General features: G+C 33.5%; 1 protein-coding gene across 3 annotated transcripts in view; it reads left to right on the forward strand.

Moving 5' to 3' along the window:
- The window catches only part of LOC140148620 (putative complexin-1), a 95,910-nt gene that overhangs the window by 9,752 nt on the left and 59,775 nt on the right, over positions 1 to 26,383 (forward strand). For 2 of the 3 annotated variants that reach the window (XM_072170635.1, XM_072170634.1), the window contains exon 2: positions 9,410 to 9,675. In XM_072170635.1, the coding sequence (XP_072026736.1) occupies positions 9,621 to 9,675 (55 nt within the window). In that variant the 5' untranslated portion in view covers positions 9,410 to 9,620. Of the gene's footprint in view, positions 1 to 9,409; positions 9,676 to 10,525; positions 10,829 to 26,383 lie in introns of those variants that run through there. The other variant, XM_072170636.1, reaches the window with a different exon arrangement.

Consider the following 26,383-nt stretch of genomic DNA (forward strand, 5'->3'; position numbering starts at 1 on the left):
CGTGTTACACATAGACAAAAGAATGATGACAGTTTACAACACAAAAGAATCTAACATCGAATTTTAAGTGGCTTTAAATCTACCCGATTGGGCAGTCACAACACCAGTTTGGTGCTGCGGGAACCCAAACATGGCCGACCAAATCCTCACCATGACTTGGCTCGTTGGATTTGTCTATACAAAGAAATTCTCATCACACACTCTGAATTTGATTACACTTCCTCCCACAACTATATAATGCAAGATGCATTGTGTTGTTTCTCAGAATAAATGATCAAGTTTTGTGGAATCAATAAATAATTTGCAAAATTCTGATTAAAACTGACTTTATAATTGAAGACTTCTAATCTATGCATAATCATCCTGACCTTCTGGCATGAAAGTAACCTCCAAGGTCTTTATCATGCATTGTTTACACCAATCAATGTACATAATCAATGCGTCCCAAGGGTGTACTAGTCATGAAATTGTTAATGAACCATGTTCATTATTATGTATATACATAAACAGCTGTGACCAATCAATACTCAGCAGCTGATAGATTGTAACAATTGCAAAGTCAAATAAATTTGATGAGTGTTAGACAGAATAGTGTGAAATATGTTACTGTACAAAATATTTGTATGAAGCTTTCATATTTGTTAGTCTATAGAATTGTTTTTAAATGTGGATCAATTAAAATATTGTGATCTGGTTGACAAACCCATAAAAACTAGATTTTGTAAATAATTACATATAAAAGTCTAATAAATTACATTCAGAGTAAAAAGTCCTTATGTTATTTGTAGTAAGACATTTGCTGCCATATCCACTTGATATTAGCCAGTACCTTTTCCGCTACTCAACCAACCGATGACAATAAATGTCCAATCATGCTATTTCTGACAGTGCATTGTGACTTTATCACTTCAAACAAATAGCAGCAATGTCAGAACTTGCTGAAAATACATTTGGAATATCACAAGGTTTGGAATTAAATCAATTACTGGAACTTACATTTTTTGCAACTTGCTACGTTGCGTCTGAAACCATCAGACTTCATCAGGCAACTGACCCGCTGGGCTGGTCATGTGACAGTTGGAATATATTTGTTTATTTGAAACATCTTGAAAGTTATAATGAATGTTATTGTCCTCGTTAGTAAGACAAAACCTCACCAGATTGATGAAGCCATGTAATTAGTTTGCCTACAAGTCACCCTCTTGATCTGTAACAAACAGGAAGTTGTGTTAAATTAATACCAATGTTTTGTTTCACAATGTTTTATTCACAGGGCTTCATCATCTGTTGGTTCTTTTCCTACAAAACAAAGTTCCTCATCAAAACAAATAAAAGTAATCTTTTCTTTGGTATTTGTTACAGGATAAATGAAAGTAACTGAAAATAAATGATGCAAGTTGTTTGATGCACGTTAAAAATAATTGATGAAAATAAATTGAAAATAAAATAAGTTGAAAATAAATAATGGAAGTGGATGACTACCCACATCTTAAAAGTGGTGGATCCAATTCCACATCCACTGGAGGAGCATAATTAAAGATGATGAAAAGCACAAATCTAGCAAGGATATAATTGCTATCTACTGAAGATATCCAATACCAACTCCTATAAGAAGCCTGTATACTAGTACATTACACACACTGCTATTTTGTAGATCGTGTTAATTGCTATCTACTGAAGATGACCATTGACAAAAGCTAGCAAAAAATGTTTTTACATATGTACATTAAATTGATATCACAAGATAATGCAGAATTGATTTATTTTACTTATATTAGGCAAACAAAAGGTTTTCCTCAGCATCAAGAGGGAATAGCATGTGCATATTTCTTTTCCTCACTAGGCAAAACAGATTTGTCTCAGCATCCAGAGGGCATACATGTAGCTTTTAACATCTTTAAAGGTTTTGAATATTTATTTTTTAATTGCTGGAAAGAAATTAAGACAAACCATTTTACCCTTGTAGGAAAAATTTAGATATTTGATACAAAACAACAGCAAAAAATACATTGTTTTAAAAGTGTTGTTCAATGCATTCAGTGCATATGAAACTGTGTATTCCAGCTTCTATCCTTTTCCAAATTCATCTTTTGGTAATTTAAAATGATAATATTAATATGATATAAAATAATTTATGTGATTGAAGTTAATCAACTGACTTGTCTTACACCATTATTTCAATCCATTAAGTCTAAGTTGTTTTTCTGTCTTCTTCAGTTGAAATATTAGAAAGCCAACAGCATTTACAGAGCGTTCGTTCTGTCTCGATCATTTAAGGATGTTTTTCTACTTAACTTCCCTCACTTATACCCAGGTATATTGTAATATAACTCTATCCACTGTACTCATATAGTGCACTCATGACATTACATTCTTACCAGCTTTTGACTTGCCCACCTTAACTACACTCAATACTCTCGAGTAAGTGTAAATTTCACGAGCGAGGAAAAAAATCTACGCAATTATTGAAAAAAAAGTTACTTTTTGCATATTGCATTTTGCACTTGTAAGAATGATACATGGAAATGCATAGCGATCTGGGGTTTCACATGTTAATATGGATGCGTTAGGTGATATGTGTCATTACATTAGTATGAATAGCCAATTATTTTATTTAAACAATGAAATGAGATGGCATATGTCAGTTTACTGAAATTTGTGTGCAGTAGAAAATAGCAGGTTGAACGACACAACATCCAGGGATGAGAAAATCAGGAGTGTTACGAGTGTCGTAGCTAGCACTATCACAAAGATTCACTGGTCATGCATGAGGCTATTGAAAATTGATATAAAATTGTCACAATTAAGAATGTGTAGATTGTGGTAAAAAGAAATTACAGAGAGTGGGTTTTTGAAGGGATTTTTGTCTCTAATATGCTTAGTTGCATATTTCGTACAGAATTTGTGGATTTACCAGTTTTGATTCTCCATATGTTTCATCTCTAGCTCACCTTGCTTAAATCAGCGTAAACTTGCATGATTGCATCTTTATCTTGGAATTTTATCTTGAGGCAATAATCAATGGAGTGCTGGCCACAGATGCGAACATTTAGGCATCCCATATGACAAATTCTGTCATTTTTACAATCCATATGGACAACTTTAATTGTGATTTACAAATAAAACATAACTACCAGTTATCATAACATAGGTTGGCCATTTTGGCTTATAGTAAATGGCTCTGATTTGTATATGTTATTTTCTTAAAAAACTGAGAAGATTCAACATAAATTTATTCATTGATGAAACACAATATGGATGTTGTATTTTTGCAAGTAAAATTTAGAACTACGTATAATATCTTGATTTGATTTGTTTGGGTTTGACAACCCTGAATAACTGATGCCCAAGAAAATCTCTTGTAAAGCTTATTTTCATTGGCGTCCATTTGAACACTGGGACTGTGAGCTACATGCACAGATATATGGCTCTTCGTATCATAACATATGATGACCATTTTAACAAAGTAGTGATATATTTGGCTGAATATAACTGTTTACAATGCCTTGAAGAATTTGGCTTTAATCTAGCAATCTTGATAGATAATGCTAGTTTTGAATCAGGCAATCCATTCTCTAAAATTTGTGCATATGTTCATCTTGTTCTATACTGTTAAAGGCCCACTCAGTGATTTGCTCATCCGGACGATCGTAAAAATAATCCATTCAGATTTTGGTACCTTTGTCATTGTCACAGATGTACTAACAAAGCCTGCTATGTGGTTCAGCCTAAAGCAGTGTATTTAAGACAAAATAAGGCATTTTACATGAATCTGTAATTTATATACTGACAGTATACAAATTAGCTACATGTATTTGAATGGGGCTTCAACTTAGTCAATACTTCTGTTTTCTTAATTTTTTGCCAAAATCTGCATTTCAAAAATATCAAATGACAATTTGAATGACCTATCTTTCATTTTTAAAGCAATTTATAAACAATTTTAATTTTTTTACACTTTTGCTGGGATCACTGAGTGGGAGTATATTGTTTAAACTCAAACATTTTACCTATGTTAACACAATGTTGGGTAAAATTTTACACAAGTTCTATATTTTTTAAACAGCAGTTGCTAGTTAAGTTGCTTAACAGTAAACAATACTATGTAAAATATTTTAAACCACCATTAATAGCGTACTTGTCTCTGCTCATCACAACAGTAAAACAGAATACCCTCCCATACTTATCAACTACCCTATCACATTTGATGAGTATATAATTAAATTACTTCACAAAATGAGATGATATTTACTTGAAATCTTGAGTCTCATAAGGGGCCAACTCATAATACCCCACAAAGCAATCACCTGTCACTTAAGATATACGGAGGGAATTCAAGAGAGCGTAACATTTAAGAGAGTACTAAAGCGCATCTCTTTATACAATGTCGCATGTATAGTCACGTAGCACAACATAGACAGATTTGGCAATGTAATGCATAGCATGCTGATGTATTTCAGCGCAATGTAATTAGACCAGGATTTTAGTCTTTTATCCCATCCTCCAGTTGGCTATTCAGTTGACTTCCATACACCCCTATGGAAGACATACCTTAATCTTCTACACAGGGAGTGTGGGTTTCAAATGGGGATACCTGAATGGGTGACTCCATCTGAAATCTACACCCCTTGTGTGCGCGATTAAGGTCATGTCTTCCATACGGGGTGTATGGATTTTAACTGGAACAGCCCAATCCAGTTAAGTCATCGTGCACCGTCTCATTTGCCGAACATTATTTTTTTACAGACAATATTTTCACAGCATGTTAGAATTAGTTATTTATTTGTTTCTAGCAATAATTATGAAACTGCTATATAACAAAACACAAAATGTTATGTTTCAAATTAAAACAAATTTATATTGTGCATGCAAATAAAAATGAAAAAAATTCTTAAAAATTTAAAAATGAACTATTCTTATAGACAAATAAAAAGGGCTGAGTGTTTTGTCACAAGGAGAATACAATTTAGAGTGATGAAATGAGGTGTAAAGAACAGTCAACAAAATAAATGAAGCTTTACATTTAACATTGTGAACTAGATAAGGGCAAGAACATGGGAATACTGTTTCCTAGAATATCTGGGAAAATGACAGAAAATAAATTGGGATGATTTGTAGAATGCAATGAATTGGCTAAATTGTCATAAAATTTACTGTATTTGTACTTTTTTGGTCGAATGCACAAATTGGTGCTTCCAAAGGCTATTTTTGTAGCCAGAAAAGCTTAAAATACCCTAGTAACAAACAAACTTGTAGAAATTCTGACATTAGGCTCACATTTCTTTGTTAGTTCCCAGAAAAACACAATTATTTTTATTGGACACAATATTTGTGTGCAATTTGTTTTTGATGTCTTTGAAGTTCTTAAAGTGTTCAATCTTTTTAATGTTTTAATATGTATGTTTGAAATGTAATTTTACATGTAATATGGCCATTTTGGCCACGATATATGTGATAAATAAAATACCTATAATAATTTGAAGAGCATATTCATAAAGCTTGTTTGGGCATACTAATTATCAATTAGTAGGATGATATAATATAATATGATAAATAAATAAATGTTGGTATTTATACAGCGCTTTTCACATGTGTACATGTACCAAAGCGCTTTATATTTATTCCACTGTCATTAGAATATGTCAGCTGCCATACAATGCCCAAGGTATGCTCATACCTTCGGCGGCACTCAATGGACAATATTCATTACAGCTCCCCATTAAACCCCTGGGTAGAGAGAGGCAATTGAGGTAAAGCGCCTTGCCCAAGTGCACAACACGATGACACCCCCGGGACTCGAACTCCACCGATTGCAAGGCAGAGCCCGTACTGCTGTGCCAACGTGCCCTACATGATGATGATGAAGTAAAATGATTTGTATATCAAGTAAAATGAATTATATTATATGTTATTTTTTGCATAAAACTGGATAAAGCATGTTGAATGAATATTCTGTTGAAATTTGACCTGTAAAGTTGTTTTCTTTAAACTTCTGTGGTCCGGGTACGCGCTGGTGAATTGCGATCGCGTAGAAGTGACAAGGTCGCCTACTACGCGCCGCGCCGAAGACCATGGGTCAGCCGGCTTGTTGTCAAGTGCATTGATCAGCCAATCAGCGTGATTGTTTATTGCTTTTGTGTTTACGCTCGTGTACGCGATGCGCATAGGCACGACCACGGAAGTTTGAAGAAAACAACTTTACTTTTCCTGAGATATATATTATGTTTGCTTCGCAGAAAGCATTACAATACAAAAGTAATTGAACACTTGTTTGGCCCTAACATATCATCGATTTCAGTGACAAACAAGTCATTCCACCTGATTGCCCCATTTGCTGATGACTAAATTGCAAGCTTAATTATCATTTCACATGATCAAATTTAGTTTTGTTCACAGTAATGTTGTACAATCTAATTAATCATAATACAACATTTTAATATCGAAAACAGGTAATAAGATACAACGAGAAAATAGTAGACATCTTCTTTTGTTACTTAACCATCAATTTGCCTACATTTCATTGGTGGGATCTTATGTTGATGTATCGGCTTTCAACCAGCTGGGACAGTCTGCCAATAACATCCCCACAAAATCCTGTTTTGGCGATAGGGCGTATGCAGAGGATAAAATGGCACCTGCGTAATGTTTGAGAGAGTGCCTGAAAACTGCAGTAAATATCTGACGCAGCCAGCCACAGGCAAACCTAACAAGAAAGTAGTAGAAAGCTTTTTACTATTTCTGTTTGCTTCTCTGTAAATTTGATTTTTGGATTTAAAGGTAGAGGATATAATTTTGAATAAATTCAGGCTACAATTTTGATATAAAATTTGATCAATTGAGCCCATATCAAACCCATAGCAAGACCAATAAATATTGAGGGTAAAGCATCCAATTTTATCATTATTATGTATTGGATCCAATATTTTCATACACTTGGATTGATCAAAACAACATGTTTGGTGTTGGGTGTTAATATATGAAATTGAATCCCAATGATTATAGATCATAATCATGGGTGAAAAGAACAACAAAATGGGTCATTTTGCCAAAAGGTAGAGTGGGGGTACATCCCCAATCCCCCTCAGGATTGATGCCCATGATTGGGCAAAACATCATTTAGTTCCAACCCATGTTATCATCTAAGGCTTAGTTCCAATGATCACAAGCACATCCTTGTGAGTAAATGGAGGAAGGGATCAAGGACTGTATATTGCTGTGATAAAATACCCATGTTATCATCCCAGTCTGTCCCAATGATTACAAGCGCATCCCTGTAAGCAAATGCAGGAATGAGCATCTAACTTTGATAAATACCCCTTCAATTCCTACCTATGTTTTCATCTGAGCTAGCTTAAGTCCCAGTGATTATTAGTACATCCCTGCCAGTGGAGGACATTGCATATTGCGTTGACCCCAATCCAATCATCAGTTTGGGATGAGAGAGCGACTGAGAGAGAGAGAGAGAGAGAGATACCTGTTCAAGTATTGTGGTTTCTTTAATAATGTCTCACTGCCTCCTGGGTCAAGTTTAACATGCTTATGAGGATTGTACACAATTTCAATCTTAGTGATAAACAGAAGTGGTGTAAGTTTAGTCAATTGTAGCAGAGGTACTTTCACATAATTGCTTCAAGAGGTATGATATTTGTAAAAATAGCATATACTTTATTTTTGCTTTAATTATTCTATTGAGAAAATAACAAGGTAAAGTGAATAAACTCCACTGATCATTTTGACCATTAGGAGTTTTATGGAGGACTGAAATATACAGCATGTCAAAATTGCTCTGTTGACCGGACAAACACAACAAATTTAGCCGATTCCATTTAAGTATAAGGGTATCTACTAAAGATAACATTGCTATATACTGAAGGTAACATTGCTATTTACTGAAGATAACATTGCTATCTACTAAAGATAGCATTGCTATCTACTGAAGATAACAAGGCTATCTACTGAAGATAACATTGCTATCTACTGAAGATAACATTGCTATCTACTAAAGATAACATTGCTATATACTGAAAGCAACATTGCTATTTACTGAAGATAACATTGCTATCTACTAAAGATAACATTGCTTTCTACTAAAGATAATATTGCTATTGACTGAAGATAACATTGCTATCTACCGAAGATAACATTGCTATCTACTGAAGATAACATTGCTAACTACTGAAGATAACATTGCTATCTACTGAAGATGACATTGTTATCTACTGAAGATAACATCGCTATATGCTGAAAATAACATTGCTATCTACTGAAGATGGCATTGCTATCTGCTAAAGATAACATTGTTACCTACTACTGAAGATCACATTGCTATCTACTGAAGATAATATTGCTATCTACTGAAGATAACATTACTATCTTCTACACTGCATACAATACATAGCATATTATCAATAAAAGGTGTAAATTGAAAAATATTGTTTGACAGATGCATAATTCACCTTTGATTTGTTTTATCATACAAATTGAAACAGTAGTAGTAATTGAAAGTTGTAGTAATAAAAAAGGTATTCAAATGAAATGGCTTCTTTGCGTTATTTAGTTCCAAACACTTGATTTTTTATATTTTTATCTGTAAAATATCTGTAACACCTTTGTTAGGTTAGATGAAGTAAACTTTGCTTTGTGTTTCGTTGTTGGTGTAATAGATATTTCACATTTGAACTAAAATTGCTATACGAAATGGTTGAAATTGCATAAAGACTATTGATACGCTCAAGGATCCCCCACCGAAGACAATATCATATGACTTTGCCATTTACAGGCAGTTGTGCATTATATAAGCTCTATTTTAAGGCTTCCTTGGTCAGCTATCTCACCGATTTGATGTAATTCATTGTTATATAAGTATTTCTAAGGCATGATAGATAGATGCTCAGAAGTGAATACTCTCATTAAATTGCTCAAACAACATAGATCTGTAATATTGATTTTGCATTAATGCACCACAATTTTGAATTTTAATTTCATGCATATTCATGTATCTATGTCAATTTTACAAGCTGTGACTAAATGGAGTGGAAGTAAAGCAATATTTACAGATGTAAAATTAACATCCACTGGAAAACACCATAAAGGCTCAATAATGATGGGATAAACTTGCATATGGTTGTGTCAATACTTTGTTATGCAAATTAGCCATCTTGGAGCCGGTAGAAGCCTCTAATGGAAGCTACTATTGATTTCTGTGATGCAGCAGTAGCAGAGTGTATCAATTTAAAATTGAAATATACTAGTTAATCTAGGGTATGAATTATTTAACGCTACTTTGATGATACCACAAGCACGTTGTCTTTAGTTAATCTGTTGTTTCTGCATATTACAAGTGCTATTTACTGTCAGTCAGGTAAGAACTAATCATACATTTTCTTTCCTGCTTTATTTTATAATTCAGAACCTTTAACTGCTTACTGGGGATCAAACACCTGACGGATATCTTGAGTTAAGTTGCCAAGTTTTGCGTAAGCAAGAGCCACTTAAAGGCATAGGCATAACACACAGGATTCATATACCTTTTCTGAAAGAGTGCAGCGGTGGTTGATCATAAATTGGAATTGTTACTTTTTCTGTGGAGAAGCGTGTGAAAGTATACTTTTGATTTCAAGATGGCGGGTATGGCTGCAAAGATGATCCTGGGGGACAAAGTAAAGAGTGTTACAGGTGAGAGTACATTATGTGTAAATTACATTATAGGGTGGCCCGGTAAAAATTGTTTTGTGTGCATTTTATATTTGTATGCATGATGTACCATCATATATGTGTTATCCATGAAATCACAAATTTGCTTAAAAGCATTCAAGTTGATTTAGATGTTAAAGAATTTTATATTTATGACCATATAAATCTTACTCAATTTCAAAATGGCAGCCATTTTGTCTAATTATTTTGATGATATTTGACATTTTATGACATTAAAAGATGCTATTTCATTACAATCCAAAAATGGAACACTGAACATTTATTCTCATTGAGATCAAATATTTAGAGACCCTTGCATTTAGAACACCCAGCCACAGTCTTGTCTTGGCTGTAAGCCTGATCAATGTTATGACTAGTATTACCAATATGAGCTACACAGAGTGACATAGATGATACATTATAACATGTTAAATCAAGAAACACTTTTCAGCCATAACTCATGTATCAAGATAATATTACAAATATCATGGTACACGATGCATGATGCTCACAGATGAGGCACCATATCATTGCTTTCTTAAGAAACATGCAATATTTTGCTGACTTTTATTTATTTAATAGCACAACAAATGATACCAACCAGTACTTGTTTCCCATACAGCAGATATTATTTTCTTTGGTCTCAGTTACATATTTTTGTTTTCAAACTGCAGCAGTTCAATTTTCCATCTCCCAAGCATGAAAATTAAAGTATCAGCAAAATATTTGCTGTTTCTCCCCCTTTTTACCGGGCACCCCACAATGTCTGCGTGCTATAAGTAGTGTAATTCCTGTGTTATGTTTTTATCACATCTCCATATAGGCCCATACCTTTGTGTTGTCGAGTGTGTGTGTATGCATGCAGTGTTGTATAGCTTCACCATCCGCATACTGCATCCGTCCTACCACATGCACACCACGCCATATATAGTACCTACATACAACGTCTGGAGTGTATTTGTGGAACCTTGCCTTTGCTAGTACATGTGCATGCACGTGCACATTTTACCTCATATTTTTTGTGTGCCAAAAGTATACCAGTGTTGACATCCGCATCACCAGCACGGTAGTTTAGTTTTGCAAGTGGTAGAGATACCAGCGGGTTAAGCACAGCACAGCATTATGGATCTACTTGGTGAGTATAGACCTTGTGTTGTATCCTTATACTCATAACAATTATATTGTGCCTCTCTTTACTTGCATACTGTTTAGAGTTGCAAGAGAAGGTGGTTTCATTCGCGACGCATACACTTTGGACCTATTTTTTTGCTAGCATGTTTTGTTACCGAGTTGCAAAGAGTTTGCAGAATATGGTAAGGCAGGTTATTATTATACACTGGCTGAAGACTTGGCATGTTTGGATTTGTTTGGGTGTCAGATAATTGCATTGGTATTATTTAATTAGATTTGAATATGATTCATACTGATATTAATGTTGTGTACCAAATTTGACTTGCAGATGTGCAATTAGAAATATCTCCAGCAAATACAGGCTTGAGGGTAGGTTACGGAATAAATGTTTATACCTCGCTGAAACAAACAGACAGGGTTGCTTTGTATATCAATATTGGAATATGCTAAACAAGTCATGCAAAATGAAAGCAGTAACATGGGGAAAAGGCACTTGTGTATGGATAGAAGCCCCATATATTTGTTGCATGCAGGTAATGACAGATGTTTAGGTTTATAGCAGATGGGTTGGGGGGGGGGGGCAAGGGCCCAACACAATTGTTCCTAATAAACTAGCAGTATAGTATAGACATTATTTAAAGATCCAGCTATTGCCCCCTGTACATTGTATTGGGTCCTCACACCACCGTAGATCCCGGGGGATGGGGGGATAAATCCCCAAATATTGAATGGTAGGGGGTATGGTCCATACAATCATCCCCCTAATGTTGATGTCTGTTTGTGGCTTTCTGGCCGTTTTGACCCCCAAAGTCCAATTTTTTTGACGCTGCACGCAAATTTATTCAACTTTTGCACAATATTTCATCAGTTTAGCTTCAAAATGGCAAAAATTTTCATTTGTACCATAAACTTATTCTGTCGCCAAAAGGTGCAGGATTCACTAGGCCTATATTTCAAGAAATTTTTTCCAACCCCATCCCCCCGATCCGGCAATAAGAAATCTACACCACTGGTTAGGTTTGCTTATTTGACATTCATCCAATAAATACTTCACAAAATAAACCAGAATGCTTCTATTTAGCAAATACTCTTGGGAATTTATGCACACAGTGCATGCTAGTTCTACCAGCATCGGTATTAATCAGGCACAGGTGATCATTAGAGTTTTTCCTAGATTAATTGCATTCAACCATCAATTTTTGATGTAATGAGGGTACGTGTTCTTCAATTATACAAATATAATAAATGAACAGAACAGGTGAAAGCAAAGTGACTAGGGAGATAAAACAAATGGATTTTTCAGATATTTCCTTTTGATATTCAGCAGGGATGTATTTCCTCGATTCTCTTTCAAAGCAAAAGAAACAAGCAATCAAGAAGAATTATACGATTTAAAAAGTAATGCTCAATTTACCAAACTTGCTGAATCACCTAACAGCATAGACAAATTACATTTAATGAGTAGGGTGATAAGAAAGGCTATATAACTCCAGCTATGTCAACTTTAACCCTATAACTCTTACCCTTGTACCCTTAATCCTAATCTTAACCCTAGTTCTAACCATAGCCTTAACCCTTACCCCAATACTCAAATTCTAACCTTATCCCTAGTTCTAACCATAACTTTAACCCTTGCCCAATCCTAACTCTAATCCTAACTCTAGTCCTAAGTCTAACCCTAAACATAACCCTAATATTAGCTAAACTTATTTAATATTTGACATATTCCACCATATTTTATATTCAACATATTGTGATAGAGCCTGGTTTTGGGCATAACAAACCTTCAACCTAGCAAATTTTCAACATAGCGGTTAGATATCCCCCTCTAAAATAATCATAAGAAGAATTATGAAAGATAATGCTAAATTCACCAAACTTGCTAAACCACTCAACCACAAATAGAAAAATGTTGAATTTCATAAGAAAGACAACTGTTGCAACTTTAAACAGTCACATATTTCTGTGTGTGAAAAAGTGAAGAAACATATAAAAAAGAGAAACCAGGTGAGATGGATGATCTCACGTACATTCAAATTGAAAAGATTTGTATTTTGATCTCCTTTAAATGAGCTATTTTCTGCCAGGTAGAGAGTTTTGCATTGGCAAGCATGCCATGCCCAATAGAGCATTCATTACTGAATATAAGGCTCACAATGTCTGGGGTAATTACATCACTTTTAGTATCAAGTATAAATGTCACCCAACACCTCTGCCATGTACCTACCTACCTACCCCGGGCATACCCTTCCATGAAGTCACAGCATCTATAGGGAATGTAATAATATAATAATATGTGATATTATATAATATTAATTATACAAGTTTTAGAAGGTTTTGAAGGACTTTTGTACATTGATCATATTTGGCAATAATTCTTCAAACCAACTGAGATTGTAAGATATTACATATTGGCACGGTATGTAAAGACAGGAATACAATGATGTAGATACATGATATATAGGTTGCTATGTGACAGGTATGTTCTTTCTAGTAATCATATTATTGTTTAAATAAATATTTGTGAGTACTCTTTGCGAAAGAAAACAAAACAAAGATCTCATGTCTCCAAAGTCAGGGAATTTGAATGACATTCTACAATGTTTGGCCTTTAAAGAAGCTCACTCTTGGAAAAACAAAAGGTGCTTGGTTGTATCATAAGGTTCTTGAAATTAGACAGAACCAAGAAAGTGTTTATAGACCAAACAATTGAAACAAATGTTCTTACCTCTGCAGAATTTTGGTGGTTAATTCTTTGGAAGCCACAATGTACAATCTTTTAAGATGAGTTTGGGACAATTTTTTAAAACTTGATTTTTGGCATATTTATAATGTCTACACATGTCATAATTATGACTTTAACACCGTAGTTAAGCAACTAAGATAGTAAGTGAGTTTTCTTTAATTTTATCTCATTTGTTTGGCTTAAAATGATAAGAAAACTGTCCTAGTTGTTACTAATAATATTTTATAATATTTGGCAAATAATAACCAAAGGAAAGATCCAGAACCTCTCTGGAATATAGTGCATATAGGTGACAAAAAAATTCCATAAAGTTATGTACCTGTCAGCCGAAGTATATTCGATTCAATAAGCAATTAACCGATTATGTACTTATTATATGGAAGTGACACACATTTGAAACTTAATACATTACTAAATTTAGTATGATACACAATTTTATTTGATGCCCAAATTTCAGTGATACATCCAAAAACAATAATAGAAAAATAAATACGAAATGATTCTTGAATAGTCGAAATAGCACAACAAAAAGATTGCATATTATGTATGCTGATGTCGTCCATCATTCTTATTGCATTTCCCCCTTAGGCTTTTATTCTGTACTTACATTTGGCACTTCAAACAAATTACAAGTTTGAATGTGCAACGGGCAATTTTCTGGTAATTTGGAAGGATGCGGTCTCCAATGATTACCATCCCAAAATGTGTGGTTATTAGTGTTGAATACGTGCCTAATATGGTCTTAACTTAACCTTTTGACATTTGGAAAAAATATAAAAATTGCATGATGATATAGTGCCATGTATGACAGCGCTAGAAAAGGTTGGAAATGATTCCAAGCTAAGCCCAAGTATCAGGAGAAATTAAAGTGCATTTGCAAATCAAAGTGACCCGAATTGTCCCATTTCAACAGATAAAATTTGGAATTTGTTGCAAATGATTTGTAAAATAAGGGCATGATGTTCTGCTTAACCTGGTATACATTACGTGGACAGTGCCTCAAAAAATTAACGCAAAAAGACCTGCAAAGAAAATTAAATCACTGGTCATATATTATATTCATCATCTTAATCTTTCACCTGTTTTGTGCTATCGACTGCTTAAAACAGGTGATATATTAGGATGACAAATATATATGACCAGTGATTTTTTTTACCGGTCTTTCTGCTTTGAATTTTTAGAAATTGCCCATGTAATGAAATGCACCTGAAAATTTACCAGTCAATTACTATACATAGCATAAATGTTAATATGTACAACAAGAATAATGTATATTGGATATAGTTGGTTCACATAATTGTGAACCAACTATATCCAATTTTGTATATTATTCTTGGTTAAATCTGACATAATTAAGCCCTGTAATAGCTACATTTGTACGTAAAACATTATTATTTTAGCTAAAAGGTATTCGGTATTGTTTTAGCTAAAAGGTATTCGTATTGAGTTGTTGATTTGAAAATGACGAGTCATACGGCATAAAAAAGAATGTCAAATTAATTATAGACAACCTTTAAAAACAAATTTCACTTGTTATGTTGCATCTAATTGGTACTACATATTATAACGGTTGGACTTATTAGCCTACACTGGCTGTCCAGGCTTGTGCATTTTTATTGTATGAGCTTGGAACGGTCCATGGATTTCCCATGGATCAGCATATGTTCCTCACGGACCAACCTGGGAAAACAAACAAACAAGTAATAAATGTGAATCTGGATTTATTCCATATTATAATAATTACAAACTAAAAAAGATGTGTTAGACTTGCCAGCTAAAACAAATAAGCAAACAAACTAAATTATGAATGAAGAAACAAAAACATTGGAATGGGTTTTAAAGTGATCATCAGTGATTTGCAAGACCAGGGCTGATATTCATAAAACCACGCTAGGCCTAGTTGACAGCTAAAATTGACTTTAGCAAGCTGCTAAGCCTAGCTGATTGCTAATTCTTATTCATAAAACCCAGTTAGAGTTAGCAACATTCTAAAATTTTGCCAAAACTTAGAGTTGATCTGGGGCAGCGCTAAGTCACTAGTTGACAACTAGTCAGTCTGCATTTGGACACCGTACTGACAACATGGCTCGTAGAATCATGGAGCTTGTTGAACTTCGTCAAATAAGGAAAGAACGCGTCTTCCGAGACAGGAGAAGTCCATTGGACTTCTTTGACGATGACAAGCTTTATTCGCGATATAGATTTACCCGTGGATACATCATGTACATTGCTGACTTACTCGCCCCAGACATTGAACATGATACTGCAAGAAACCATGCTCTGCTACCATATCAGCAATTACTTATTGCCTTGCAATATTACTCTACTGGAACTTTCCATTGTGTAGTTGGAGATCCCCTACAAGTGTCTCAGCCTACGGCAAACAGAGCCATCCATCGCGTCACTAATGCATTATGTATGTAGAAGACTAGGTGACTTTGTTAAGTTCCCCGATCAGAATAACATTGATGAGATTAAGGATGGCTTCTATAATATGAGACGCTTCCCTGGAGTCATCGGGTGTGTGGACGGGACACACATCTGGATAGAGCGCCTCATGAGAATGAAGTAGACTATGTAAACAGAAAAGGTTACTCGTCCATCAATGTGCAAGTAATATGTGATCACAGAGGAAAACTGACCAACATTGTTGCTAGGTGGCCAGGGTCTGCTCATGATAGCAGAATCCTGAGAAGCAGCCAAGTCTGGGACAATATGGAGACGCATATGGTTGACGGATATATCCTTGGAGATAGCGGATATCCCTGTCGCAACTGGCTGATGACACCCCTCCTGAATGCACATACTGCTCATGAACGACGCTACAATGCAGCTCACAAAGGCACTTTCGAGTATTGGTGGAGCAGACCATTGGGAGATGGAAACGTCGGTACCATTGAATGCATGTGCAGAGTCGCATGAGAGAGCCGGAATCCACTTGCAAAGTAATAGCAGCAACAGCGGTCTTGCACAACATTGCAGTAGACAGAAATGAGCCACTGCAGGCTGACAGGCAACCTGGAAGACCTCAACCTGCACCACTGGACTACGATGGTGCACTCAATGGACCAAGAGCAAGGGCAACGCTTATTGCCAACAGGTTTTAAAGCAGCTTTACAATTCAAAGCAAAATCCATGAAAGTTACATTAACCAACTAAGAACACTGACTCTTAATGATTTTGAACTAAGTTTGACATGATTTATTGTTTTAATTTCATATTAACTGTTGTCAATTATGAAAAATAATGTTCTCAGAATATTCTGTTTCTGAGGTCTTCAGTGTGTTTTACACATAAGAAACTGTCTTAAAAACACACAACAAATTTAGGGTGAATGAATAAACATTGAACTAAGCCAGTATTGTTTAACCAAAAGTAAAAATATCAAAATCAATAAAATCAAAACCAGAATAAATACATAGGCCTACAAATAATACTTAAGAAACTGACTAAATCAATATATGACTAAATATAAATGAATCTCTAAATCAATTAATCAATCAGTAATCAATAAATCAATAAATAAATAAATAAATAAACAAATAGGCCTATATAAATAAATCTATAAATAAATAAATAAATAAATAAATGAATAAGAACTGAATGTGCCATTTATATTATCATTACAATTTTAATATTTTTTATATTAATATCAGTATTAATATCAGCAATGAGTCATTACATTTTGATCATTTTGACTGTGGTTCAGAGCTCAAGTATAATAGACATGTATTATATAAGCCTATTGTATTAGATGTTACACAACTGTTGAAGGCCATATAGCACCCAAAACACCCAAATAAGTTATCAGCTAAATATTTCTAGTTGATAGCTAGTTAGCAAAGTGTTTAGCAAGGTTTTATGAATAAGAAATTAGTTGATTGCTACGTAGCTATCAACTAGTGGATTTAACATCTTGCTAAGCACTAGTTGGTTGCTAATTTAGCAAGGCTTTATGAATATCGGCCCAGGACACTTTAAAATACAACAAGTTAAGATATATTTTTCATTTTTTGAACAACATTTTTCATTTTTTGAACGATCATATAGAAGTACTAATGAACTGAACAAATGGAAGGGGAAAACAATTTGGTAAAGACAAAATCTTACATTCAATATTAAGGTGGGGTAAAAGTATGCACTTACTTTTATTATGTGCAATTGAGGCTGTTGAATTCGGAAACCATGGCTAACAGAAATGTGTGAGCAGTCAACATTGTTGGATATACATATAGACCCTTTCAAATACTACGTCACTCATTGCATCCTTATTTAGAATAAAATTCGGCCCTCCGTAAGGCACCATGGGGCAATTTGCTTGATAATACAATAAAACAGTTGATAGGTATGAATGGTTTTGGAATTGAACTAGAGACTTGTCCCTCTTTCACTGAGAACTTAGAACCAACATGTCTGCCATTTCAATTTTTATACTGTTCTGGTTGAATTTATTCAATAGGGTCTATACATAGCAAGTTATTTACAATCTTTTATTGAAATATTTATGTAAGATATTACAATCAAATTGGCCTATTTATATTTGTTAATCATTTGGGAAGTAATTAGATAAAATATTTCCCCGGAATATTTCGTACAGCCAATCCCTGATAATCCCTCTAAATTATCTTAGTGGTAATTAAGGTCATGAAACAATATTGCCTGGATTGGCATATAAAACAATGACATGTTGCAATGTGTCTTATTCAATTGCCACTTCTGATGGCCCCCAAATGGCTACCCAATTATTTCATGTTATTACTCACACAGTATAGGACAATTTCCACCTGTCCTGTATATTTCCCAATTGACCATATGCTACTTAAAGAATTTATCATTATGTCATAGAGTTTCATCATGTATATCTATCAACCGAGAAAACAGCGCTCTTTTGAATGAGTTGAATAAGATTTCGTTCATGATATTTAAAGTCACAATGTACTATTTCCATCAAATTCTAATTTTGTTATTCCTGTCTTGTTATTCCTTACTCAAAATGCTGAAATAATACTAGTTATTACTGTCAGGAAGGTTTCTGTCCATTTTAAGCTGAAATAATAAGGTAAAGTGAAATAAACCCAGGCCATTTTGGCTGTTTAGCATTTAACAGTTCTATGGGGGATTTAATGGCTGAAATTATGTCAACATTTCTCTGTTGACCTGAATAACTCAACGATTTTGGCTGATTCTAATTTGGTGTAAGTTGGGACATGTGTAATCATTGCAAATATGCCAAAATTAATTATAAGATCTAGGAATACAAAAATATCTGATCTGATCTAAAACAAACAAACAAACAAACAACAGGAAAAAACACAAGAGAACTTCTTACAAATTGAATTCGGCATACTTAACAAAAATATTCATTAGAATTTTTTTTTTCAACAGACATTTTCAAAAAACATCACACTCTTCAACCGCAGACGAGTAAACAAAATGCAAATAGATAAATTATTGATTGATTACATATCTAATTAAAGTTGTCCTGCATCACAGTACGGGTGACCTGGTAATAAGCTAATCTCATGCAAAATTGTTCTAGTCAACTGAATTGCATGCAAGTAAGATAAAAAATTAAATTGTTGTTTAATTTAAACAAAATTTCCTAACATTAATCCACATAAAATGTAAACTCTCAAAATGGTATAGTTAAATTTTACAAAATTCCTGGTAAAATAATAAGTCACCTGATTTCTGGTTGAACTTTGATCAGAATCATGCTGAATTTGACTTAATTAGTGTCAAATTTGACACTATTTGTTTCAAATTTAACATGTTTTCTGGTAGAAATTTGACAAGAAATCAGATGACATATTATTTTACTGGAATCTAGTCAAATTCTACTAGATTATTTAAGTATGTAGCTTGAGGGTAGCGAGATAGCAACCCTTTATAGCATGATGACTTTTAGTACATCTCAAATACATCTTTAATTCCTGTATGAAGTTAAAAATACAAATGCTCTCTTAATTCCCTTTGATTGATGCATCTTACAACCATTTTACAATGACAAATATAATCCCCCAAATGTATTCAGTATTTGTCTGTACTCGCCCGATGTAATCCAAGGTTTCTTGTTTTGGTTTGTTTTACATTAGAAAAAGATATATAGCAGGAATTTTTACATTGACTCAATACAGAAGTATTAAAGGAACTTGGAATGAGAGATTTTTTTTTCTAAAACAGATACCCTAAAGCAGTTGAATTTATATGTGATTGATGATTTGGCTCAAATAAAACTGCCTGTGAAATATTGATGTTGAAGCATTTAATTCCCGTCACTTTGATTGTATAGTGTCTGCCTACAGGTATTGTCTGTTAAGAAGTCTGTAGATTTCCAAAGGCCCGATGCTATATCAACAGTTCTTTTTACCTGCTTTTGTTACTGTGATGGGGAAGAAGGTTAAGAAAACAGTACTGCTATGTGTACAGAGATTGAATAACCCCTGATTTATGCAGCAGGTTTTAGACGAGTGCTTTGCCCATTAGACTTGAGTGTGTTGCTTTTTATATAATGGAGTATGGGCAATTTAAAATAGAAACCAGCTTAAACCTTAATGAAATAGGTTTTTGAATGTATAAGAAAAGTCTTCAAACCCACTGAAAGATGACAAGACAAATATTATCTTGCTGCTTGTTTTATGATAGCAAATAACTAAACATGGGTGCTGTTGGAGAGTTGATGGTTATCTTCTATTCAGTAGATATCGGATTTACAACTTTTACTATTTTTAACTTAAAACATTCATAAACTACTTTGTTTGAATTTTATAGTATTTATTATCCACAATTATAACATTTGAATGACATTTTTTCCCTTAAAATAAATGAAAATATTCAGGGTCGGCAGTATATTTAGGGTAGGTTGGGTTATGCCAATATTGTTTTGCTTTTTTTTTTTTTTTTTGCCTTAGTAGAATCCATTTACACATTGCTGTCTTCAGTAGACAGCAAGTTTAGTATCCAATTATTCAGTAGATATCAGTTAATTACTTCAGGAGAAAAATCAAACTACATATTTCTATCTTCAAAGATGGTATTAAATCCAGTTTAATATTTATCAACATTTTATCTTTAGTAGATAAAAATTGATTGATTGAATAGAAAAATCAAATGTAAGTACATAGCAATAATCCACACTAATGTTTATTATTTTCCAATAAAGTACAATGCTAGTTTCCATATATAGATTTAAATTAATAATTTACATCAAAAATTATTCAAATAACACATCCCTTTCTTCAGTATATAGCAATAATCCGCAGCTGTAAGCAGCATATAGTCTAATACATGTACATGACTACATTTAGTAGATAGCATTTGATTACTTTAGTAGAAAATTCAAATTACACATTGCTATCTTCAGTAGATAGCAATGTTCAACAGCTAGAGAGCAATGTTCAACAGCTATATATTTAGTGTATTCTAATAAAGTACATCGCTATTACTTCCATAGAAAATTCAAATTAAACAATGCTATCTTCAGTATAATAATCTACAGCTCTATTAATTTAATCCAATAATATACTTGGCCATCTTTAGTAGACTCTAGATAGTAATTGGTTACTTGAGAAGATAAATTAAATTGCACATTGCTATCTTCAGTAGATAGCAATGTTCCATAGCTATATAAAGTATGCTCAAATAATTGCTATCTTTAGCAGATAACATTTGACCACTTAGTCAAAAAATCAGATTGAACATGGTCTCCTCAGTAGATAACAATAGTCCACAACTATTCTAATAATGTACAATTTGCTCTCTTTAGTAGATAGCAATTTGAGCAGAAAATTAAACTGTACATTGCTATCTTCCGTAGGTATATGATAATGATCAACAGTTGTATTTATTATGTTGTATTTTGTTATCGTAAATAGATATGGTAGCAATTGATTTCTCTTTTACCTTGATATAAAAATGAAATTGCATATTGCTATCTTCAGTAGATAGCATTAAATCAAGTTATGTTTCAGTAGTATACATTGCTATCTACTAATTGATTACTTTAGTAGAAAATTTAAACTACATATTGCTATCTTTAGTAGATAGCAAGAATCCACAGCCATGTTTAGTATATTCCGATATGGCTATTTTTGGTTGATATTAAATTTGAATTTGCTATCAACTAAAGATACAAACTACAGATAGCCATATACTTTTAGTTGAACAGTGATACTCTCAAAACAAGTATTATTCTGTCTTTACATTTATGGTGTATTTTCAGTAGAGATAATGCACCCATCAAGAAATAAAATACATCCAAAGCAACAAATTCACAACCTAGCAGAATATATTGTTGTCCTATAATATCGATGTAGTAATAAAACCAGTTGCATTGGTACACACACCACTCTAGTAATAATTCCATTCCATGGCTCATCCATTTGATGCAATCTGACAAAATGAGACAGATGTTGTGAAAATCAATTCCGAGATACATCCTAGATAAACATCCAGCTTCTTTTATTTGCTCTTATTTAACAAATTCATTATCAGATTATATCTTTGAAATTATTGATTCAATTTTGATGTAATTTTCTGCAAAATATAGTATTTATATTGTATAACGGCCCCAATATAGCAAAATTAAAATGGAATATGTCCAACTTTCAACTCATACCGGTTGATTGAATCACATATAAACAATTTATATGATAAGATGCTGCCGCCTAGCACATAACATGTTTTAGCATTAAACTAGTGATGAATAGCTAGTGCCATGACAAAATGGGACTAGCGAGAGATTTTATGTCCAAAGCTTTAAACCCATTTATGTTTCAATTTGTGAGGTGCAGTCAACTAGACATAAACAAGTTTAGGTGTATTTGCTAGAAATGTAAATTATTACACCTTTAAAACTCAACCAATGCTTCTGTTTACTTATAGAAAAAACACTCTAAATATTGTCAAGTTCAAACATGCCTAGTCTTGGGTCAGACTATACTCAAGCATATGTAACCATACCATATATGCATGATATGATTGCTATACAATGTAATATAGCATGTAAAAGGATACTATTAATGGATGTTATGGGTGAGGCTTTATATGCAAGTGTGTTGAATTCATTCCCCTAATGCATGTAGATTCACATCGGTGACCTTATTTTGTGTTGGTGTTATTTGTATTTGTATTTATGTTTTCTTGTGTTTTATGTAAGGATTTTATACTTTTATCTATGATATGATAATGATGCTTAGTTTGTTTTTGCACTTGATGACAACACAGAGGTCATTGTCATCAGTATACCTCCTTTATATATATATAATTAGATAAAACAATTGTGTCAGGAGCCTAATTGGGCTATTCAAGTTGAACGCCATATACATCCTATGGAAGACATGACCTTAATCTCCCATACACGTGGTGTGAATTTCAAATGGGGCAACCAGAATGGGTGACTCCTATTAAAATCTACACTCCCTGTGCAGGAGATTAAGATTATGTCTTCCATAGAGGGTGTATGGATTTCAAACAGACTAACCCATTATTGGCCTTTATTACTCAGATTTGTGGTTAATTCCCACTGGGGACACAGTGAGAGCGTAGAATGTAATTCTACTGTGCCTCAAATACACAAGTGCTATTTTATGTTTTATATTCACAAGGAAAAAGGCTTTTTACAGTTTTCCAGTTGAGAACAAATTATAGTGTCAATGCGGTGATTTATTTTCTTGAACTGAGTGGGTTGAAAGTAAATTGCTGTAGATGTAGGTAAACTAGTGAGATTTTATACGCATTTCCATTAAAGCTCCTAAATTGATGTAAAATTGGTTTGGAAAGGCCAACGCATTGCTGCAGTATTTTGAAATAGATTATTGTGCAATTGTTATTTGCTGAAACATGGCTTGATATTGATGGAAATGTTGAAGAGATTTTCTTATCCTTTAGGCCCTATAAGGTAACATTTTTGAGAAAAAATACAACTTTTTACCAATGACATTATATTTTGTTTTAATATAGAGTCCAGAGGGTATTTTTATTTGTCACTTCAATATGTCCATATATTTGATATATGAGGTCATTAATAGATAGCTTTTGTGATATACCTATCTTCTGTGTATACTGTACATGCATATCATAATTATGTTGGTCAAATGTACATCTTATACATGTAGATAACAGATTTGTGGAGTGACAATGTTATGGCAACCAACCATAGGGATATCCAGGTCCAGCAAGAAAACAGATTCAGACTAGCAAGGCATAATTTATACACAAGGCAACAGTAACAAAAAAAAACTGTTCAAAAATAAACAACAGATGGACTTGCCAAGTAGGGTTGCTTGGTCTGGATTTTTTTTCTGGAAGAAGCTAAATGACCTTAAAAAATCACTAAAAATTTGACAAATCAAAACATTTGTGCAAATTGTTTGATTTTTTTTCCAAAACATTTCTGTCAAAATCAATCCACTTTGACCAAAAAATGTCTTTTTTATTTCATACCGGGCTAAAATATTTTTAAATCCCCCAAATGCAAAATCTGTGTCGTTGAGGCCTAGAACAATTTTTTTTTGTCACCTAACACATTAATTTTTTTCTTTAATGAAATTCTGATTTCACTTATATTAGTATTATTCATCATGCATACCAATTTTGTTTAATCACAAAATAATTTGTTCATTCAAATCACAGCAGAACATCAGCCCTTTAAATTATCATAAAAAGGAGAAAGTATAATGCAATTGCTAGTGATAATCAGTTCGGATCTTACTAATAAGCTGGATTGTTTTCCTTGAAAAGATAATTCAATTAGTTATTAAAACCTAATCATTGACCACTAACAACTGAGTATATATACAGCTTCATAAAGCTGCACAGAGAGCATATTATAGCTATTTATGTTCACCTTCCATATTACCAACCATGATCCATCTTTGTGAATTTTCTACCTTCTTCACATGATAAAAGCTGGTAAGTAATGCAACAAGGGCATGACAGAATGGCATGAAAATAGTTATCTACAACCATGTCCTGTGCTAGTTCATCAGCTTTATTGGTCTTGAATATAACATAAGCATTTCAACAATTATTGGGCTATTCCATTTAAAATCCACACTACCCCTGTGGAAGATTTTGGAAATATTTTCCACAGGGGAGTATAATTTCAAATGGAATGAGCACGATAGGCAGCTCCATTTGAATTTCATACACCCTCTGAGAAAGATTCAACCTGAATCTTCCACAGAGGGAGGGTGAGTTTCAAATGGAGCTGAAATGTATTCATTCCATTTGAAATTCATACTCCCCTGTGGAAGATATTTCCAAAATCTTCCACAGGGGTAGTGTGGATTTTAAATGAACAGCCTATTGGATCTTGAAAGTGACAGAGCAGTTTAATTACTACAGTTGATTCAATTAATTTTCAATACATAAACCAGCGCCAACACTGGGTGGTTGCAGGTAGATGCATGCAAATGAGATTGGTGACATTCATGTTATAATCAAAGCGCATTTTGGGGAAATGTGGATGCTAAATATTATCGTAAATTGACCATTTCTGTATTCCTCTAAATCTTTTGCAAAAGAAACCAAACCTATGTCACCACAAAGCCAGTATGTATTCTCAACATTAATTCAAATCAAGCATAATCATGTTTTAATGCTCTGAGCATTTGTAGGCCTACTGGAATTGATGACATACTTTAGTTTCTTTTGCAAAACTTTGGGAAATAGCAAAATAGTCAGTTTTGATCAGTTTGATGAGGTGATGGGTTTTAATATTTCAATGGGAATTATCCTGAGGTGTATGGGTTGCCTGATGATGCTAGAATTAAATCATTGGTGGCTGTTATCATCTGTATAAAGTTGGTTTGAAATTGTCTAAAATTGAGAAAACCTGATTCATTTGATGTTTAACAGGGAAATTGCACATATTATATGTTGAGTTTTGAACATGTCGTTGTGAGATCTAACCTCAATGAAAAGTGCAAGTCATTTGAGTCTTGTTTTACAGATGTGTACTCTTTGTTGGTTGCTAATTTTTATCATTTATTATCTTTTCTCTTTTCTCTTTTCTTTCACCTCGGTTGCTCTTCTCTCTATTTCTCTCTGACCTTTCTCTCTCTCTCTCTGACTTCTCTCATCTTCTCTCTATCTTCAATTTATTCTTTCTTTGGTTTGTTCTTTCTTTCTTTTCTTTCCTTCTTTCTTTCTTTCTTTCTTTCTTTCTTTCTTTTTTCTTTCTTTCTTTCTTTCTTTCTTTCTTTTTCCTTTCTTTCTTTCTTTCTTTCTTTCTTTCTTTCTTTCTTTCTTTCTTTCTTTCTTTCTTTCTTTCTTTCTTTCTTTCTTTCTTTCTTTCTTTCTTTCTTTCTTTCTTTCTTTCTTTCTTTCTTTTTTCTTTCTTTCTTTCTTTCTTTCTTTCTTTCTTTCTTTCTTTCTTTTTCTTTCTTTCTTTCTTTCTTTCTTTCTTTCTTTCTTTCTTTCTGTTGTGCTTTCTTTTTTTTTGCTTTCTTGTTTTCTTGCTTTCTTTTCTGCTTGCTTTCTTTTGATTCTTTCTGGCTTTGTTTCAGGCTTTCTTTCTGACTTTCTGGATTTCTTTCTGGCTTTTTGGCTTTCTGGCTTTTCCCTTCCCTCTCACTATCTCTTCCTCCTCCCTCTCGCTCTTCTCTCTCACTGTCTTTTGCACTAAATATCTGCAACTTTCAATCTGGCTGTCCCTTCATATCATCATGTCTCTGACTCTGCAGCTTTCTACCTCAGTCTTAGTCTCAGTCTCAGTCTCAAACTTACACTTTCTTCTTTCTTCGACTTAAAATAAGAATGGTGAATGCAGTAAAGAAAAGCAAAACAGGTAGTATGTTTGATAAGGCCTGC

This window comes from Amphiura filiformis, chromosome 3 (assembly GCF_039555335.1).
Source record: "Amphiura filiformis chromosome 3, Afil_fr2py, whole genome shotgun sequence".
Classification (NCBI taxonomy): domain Eukaryota; kingdom Metazoa; phylum Echinodermata; class Ophiuroidea; order Amphilepidida; family Amphiuridae; genus Amphiura; species Amphiura filiformis.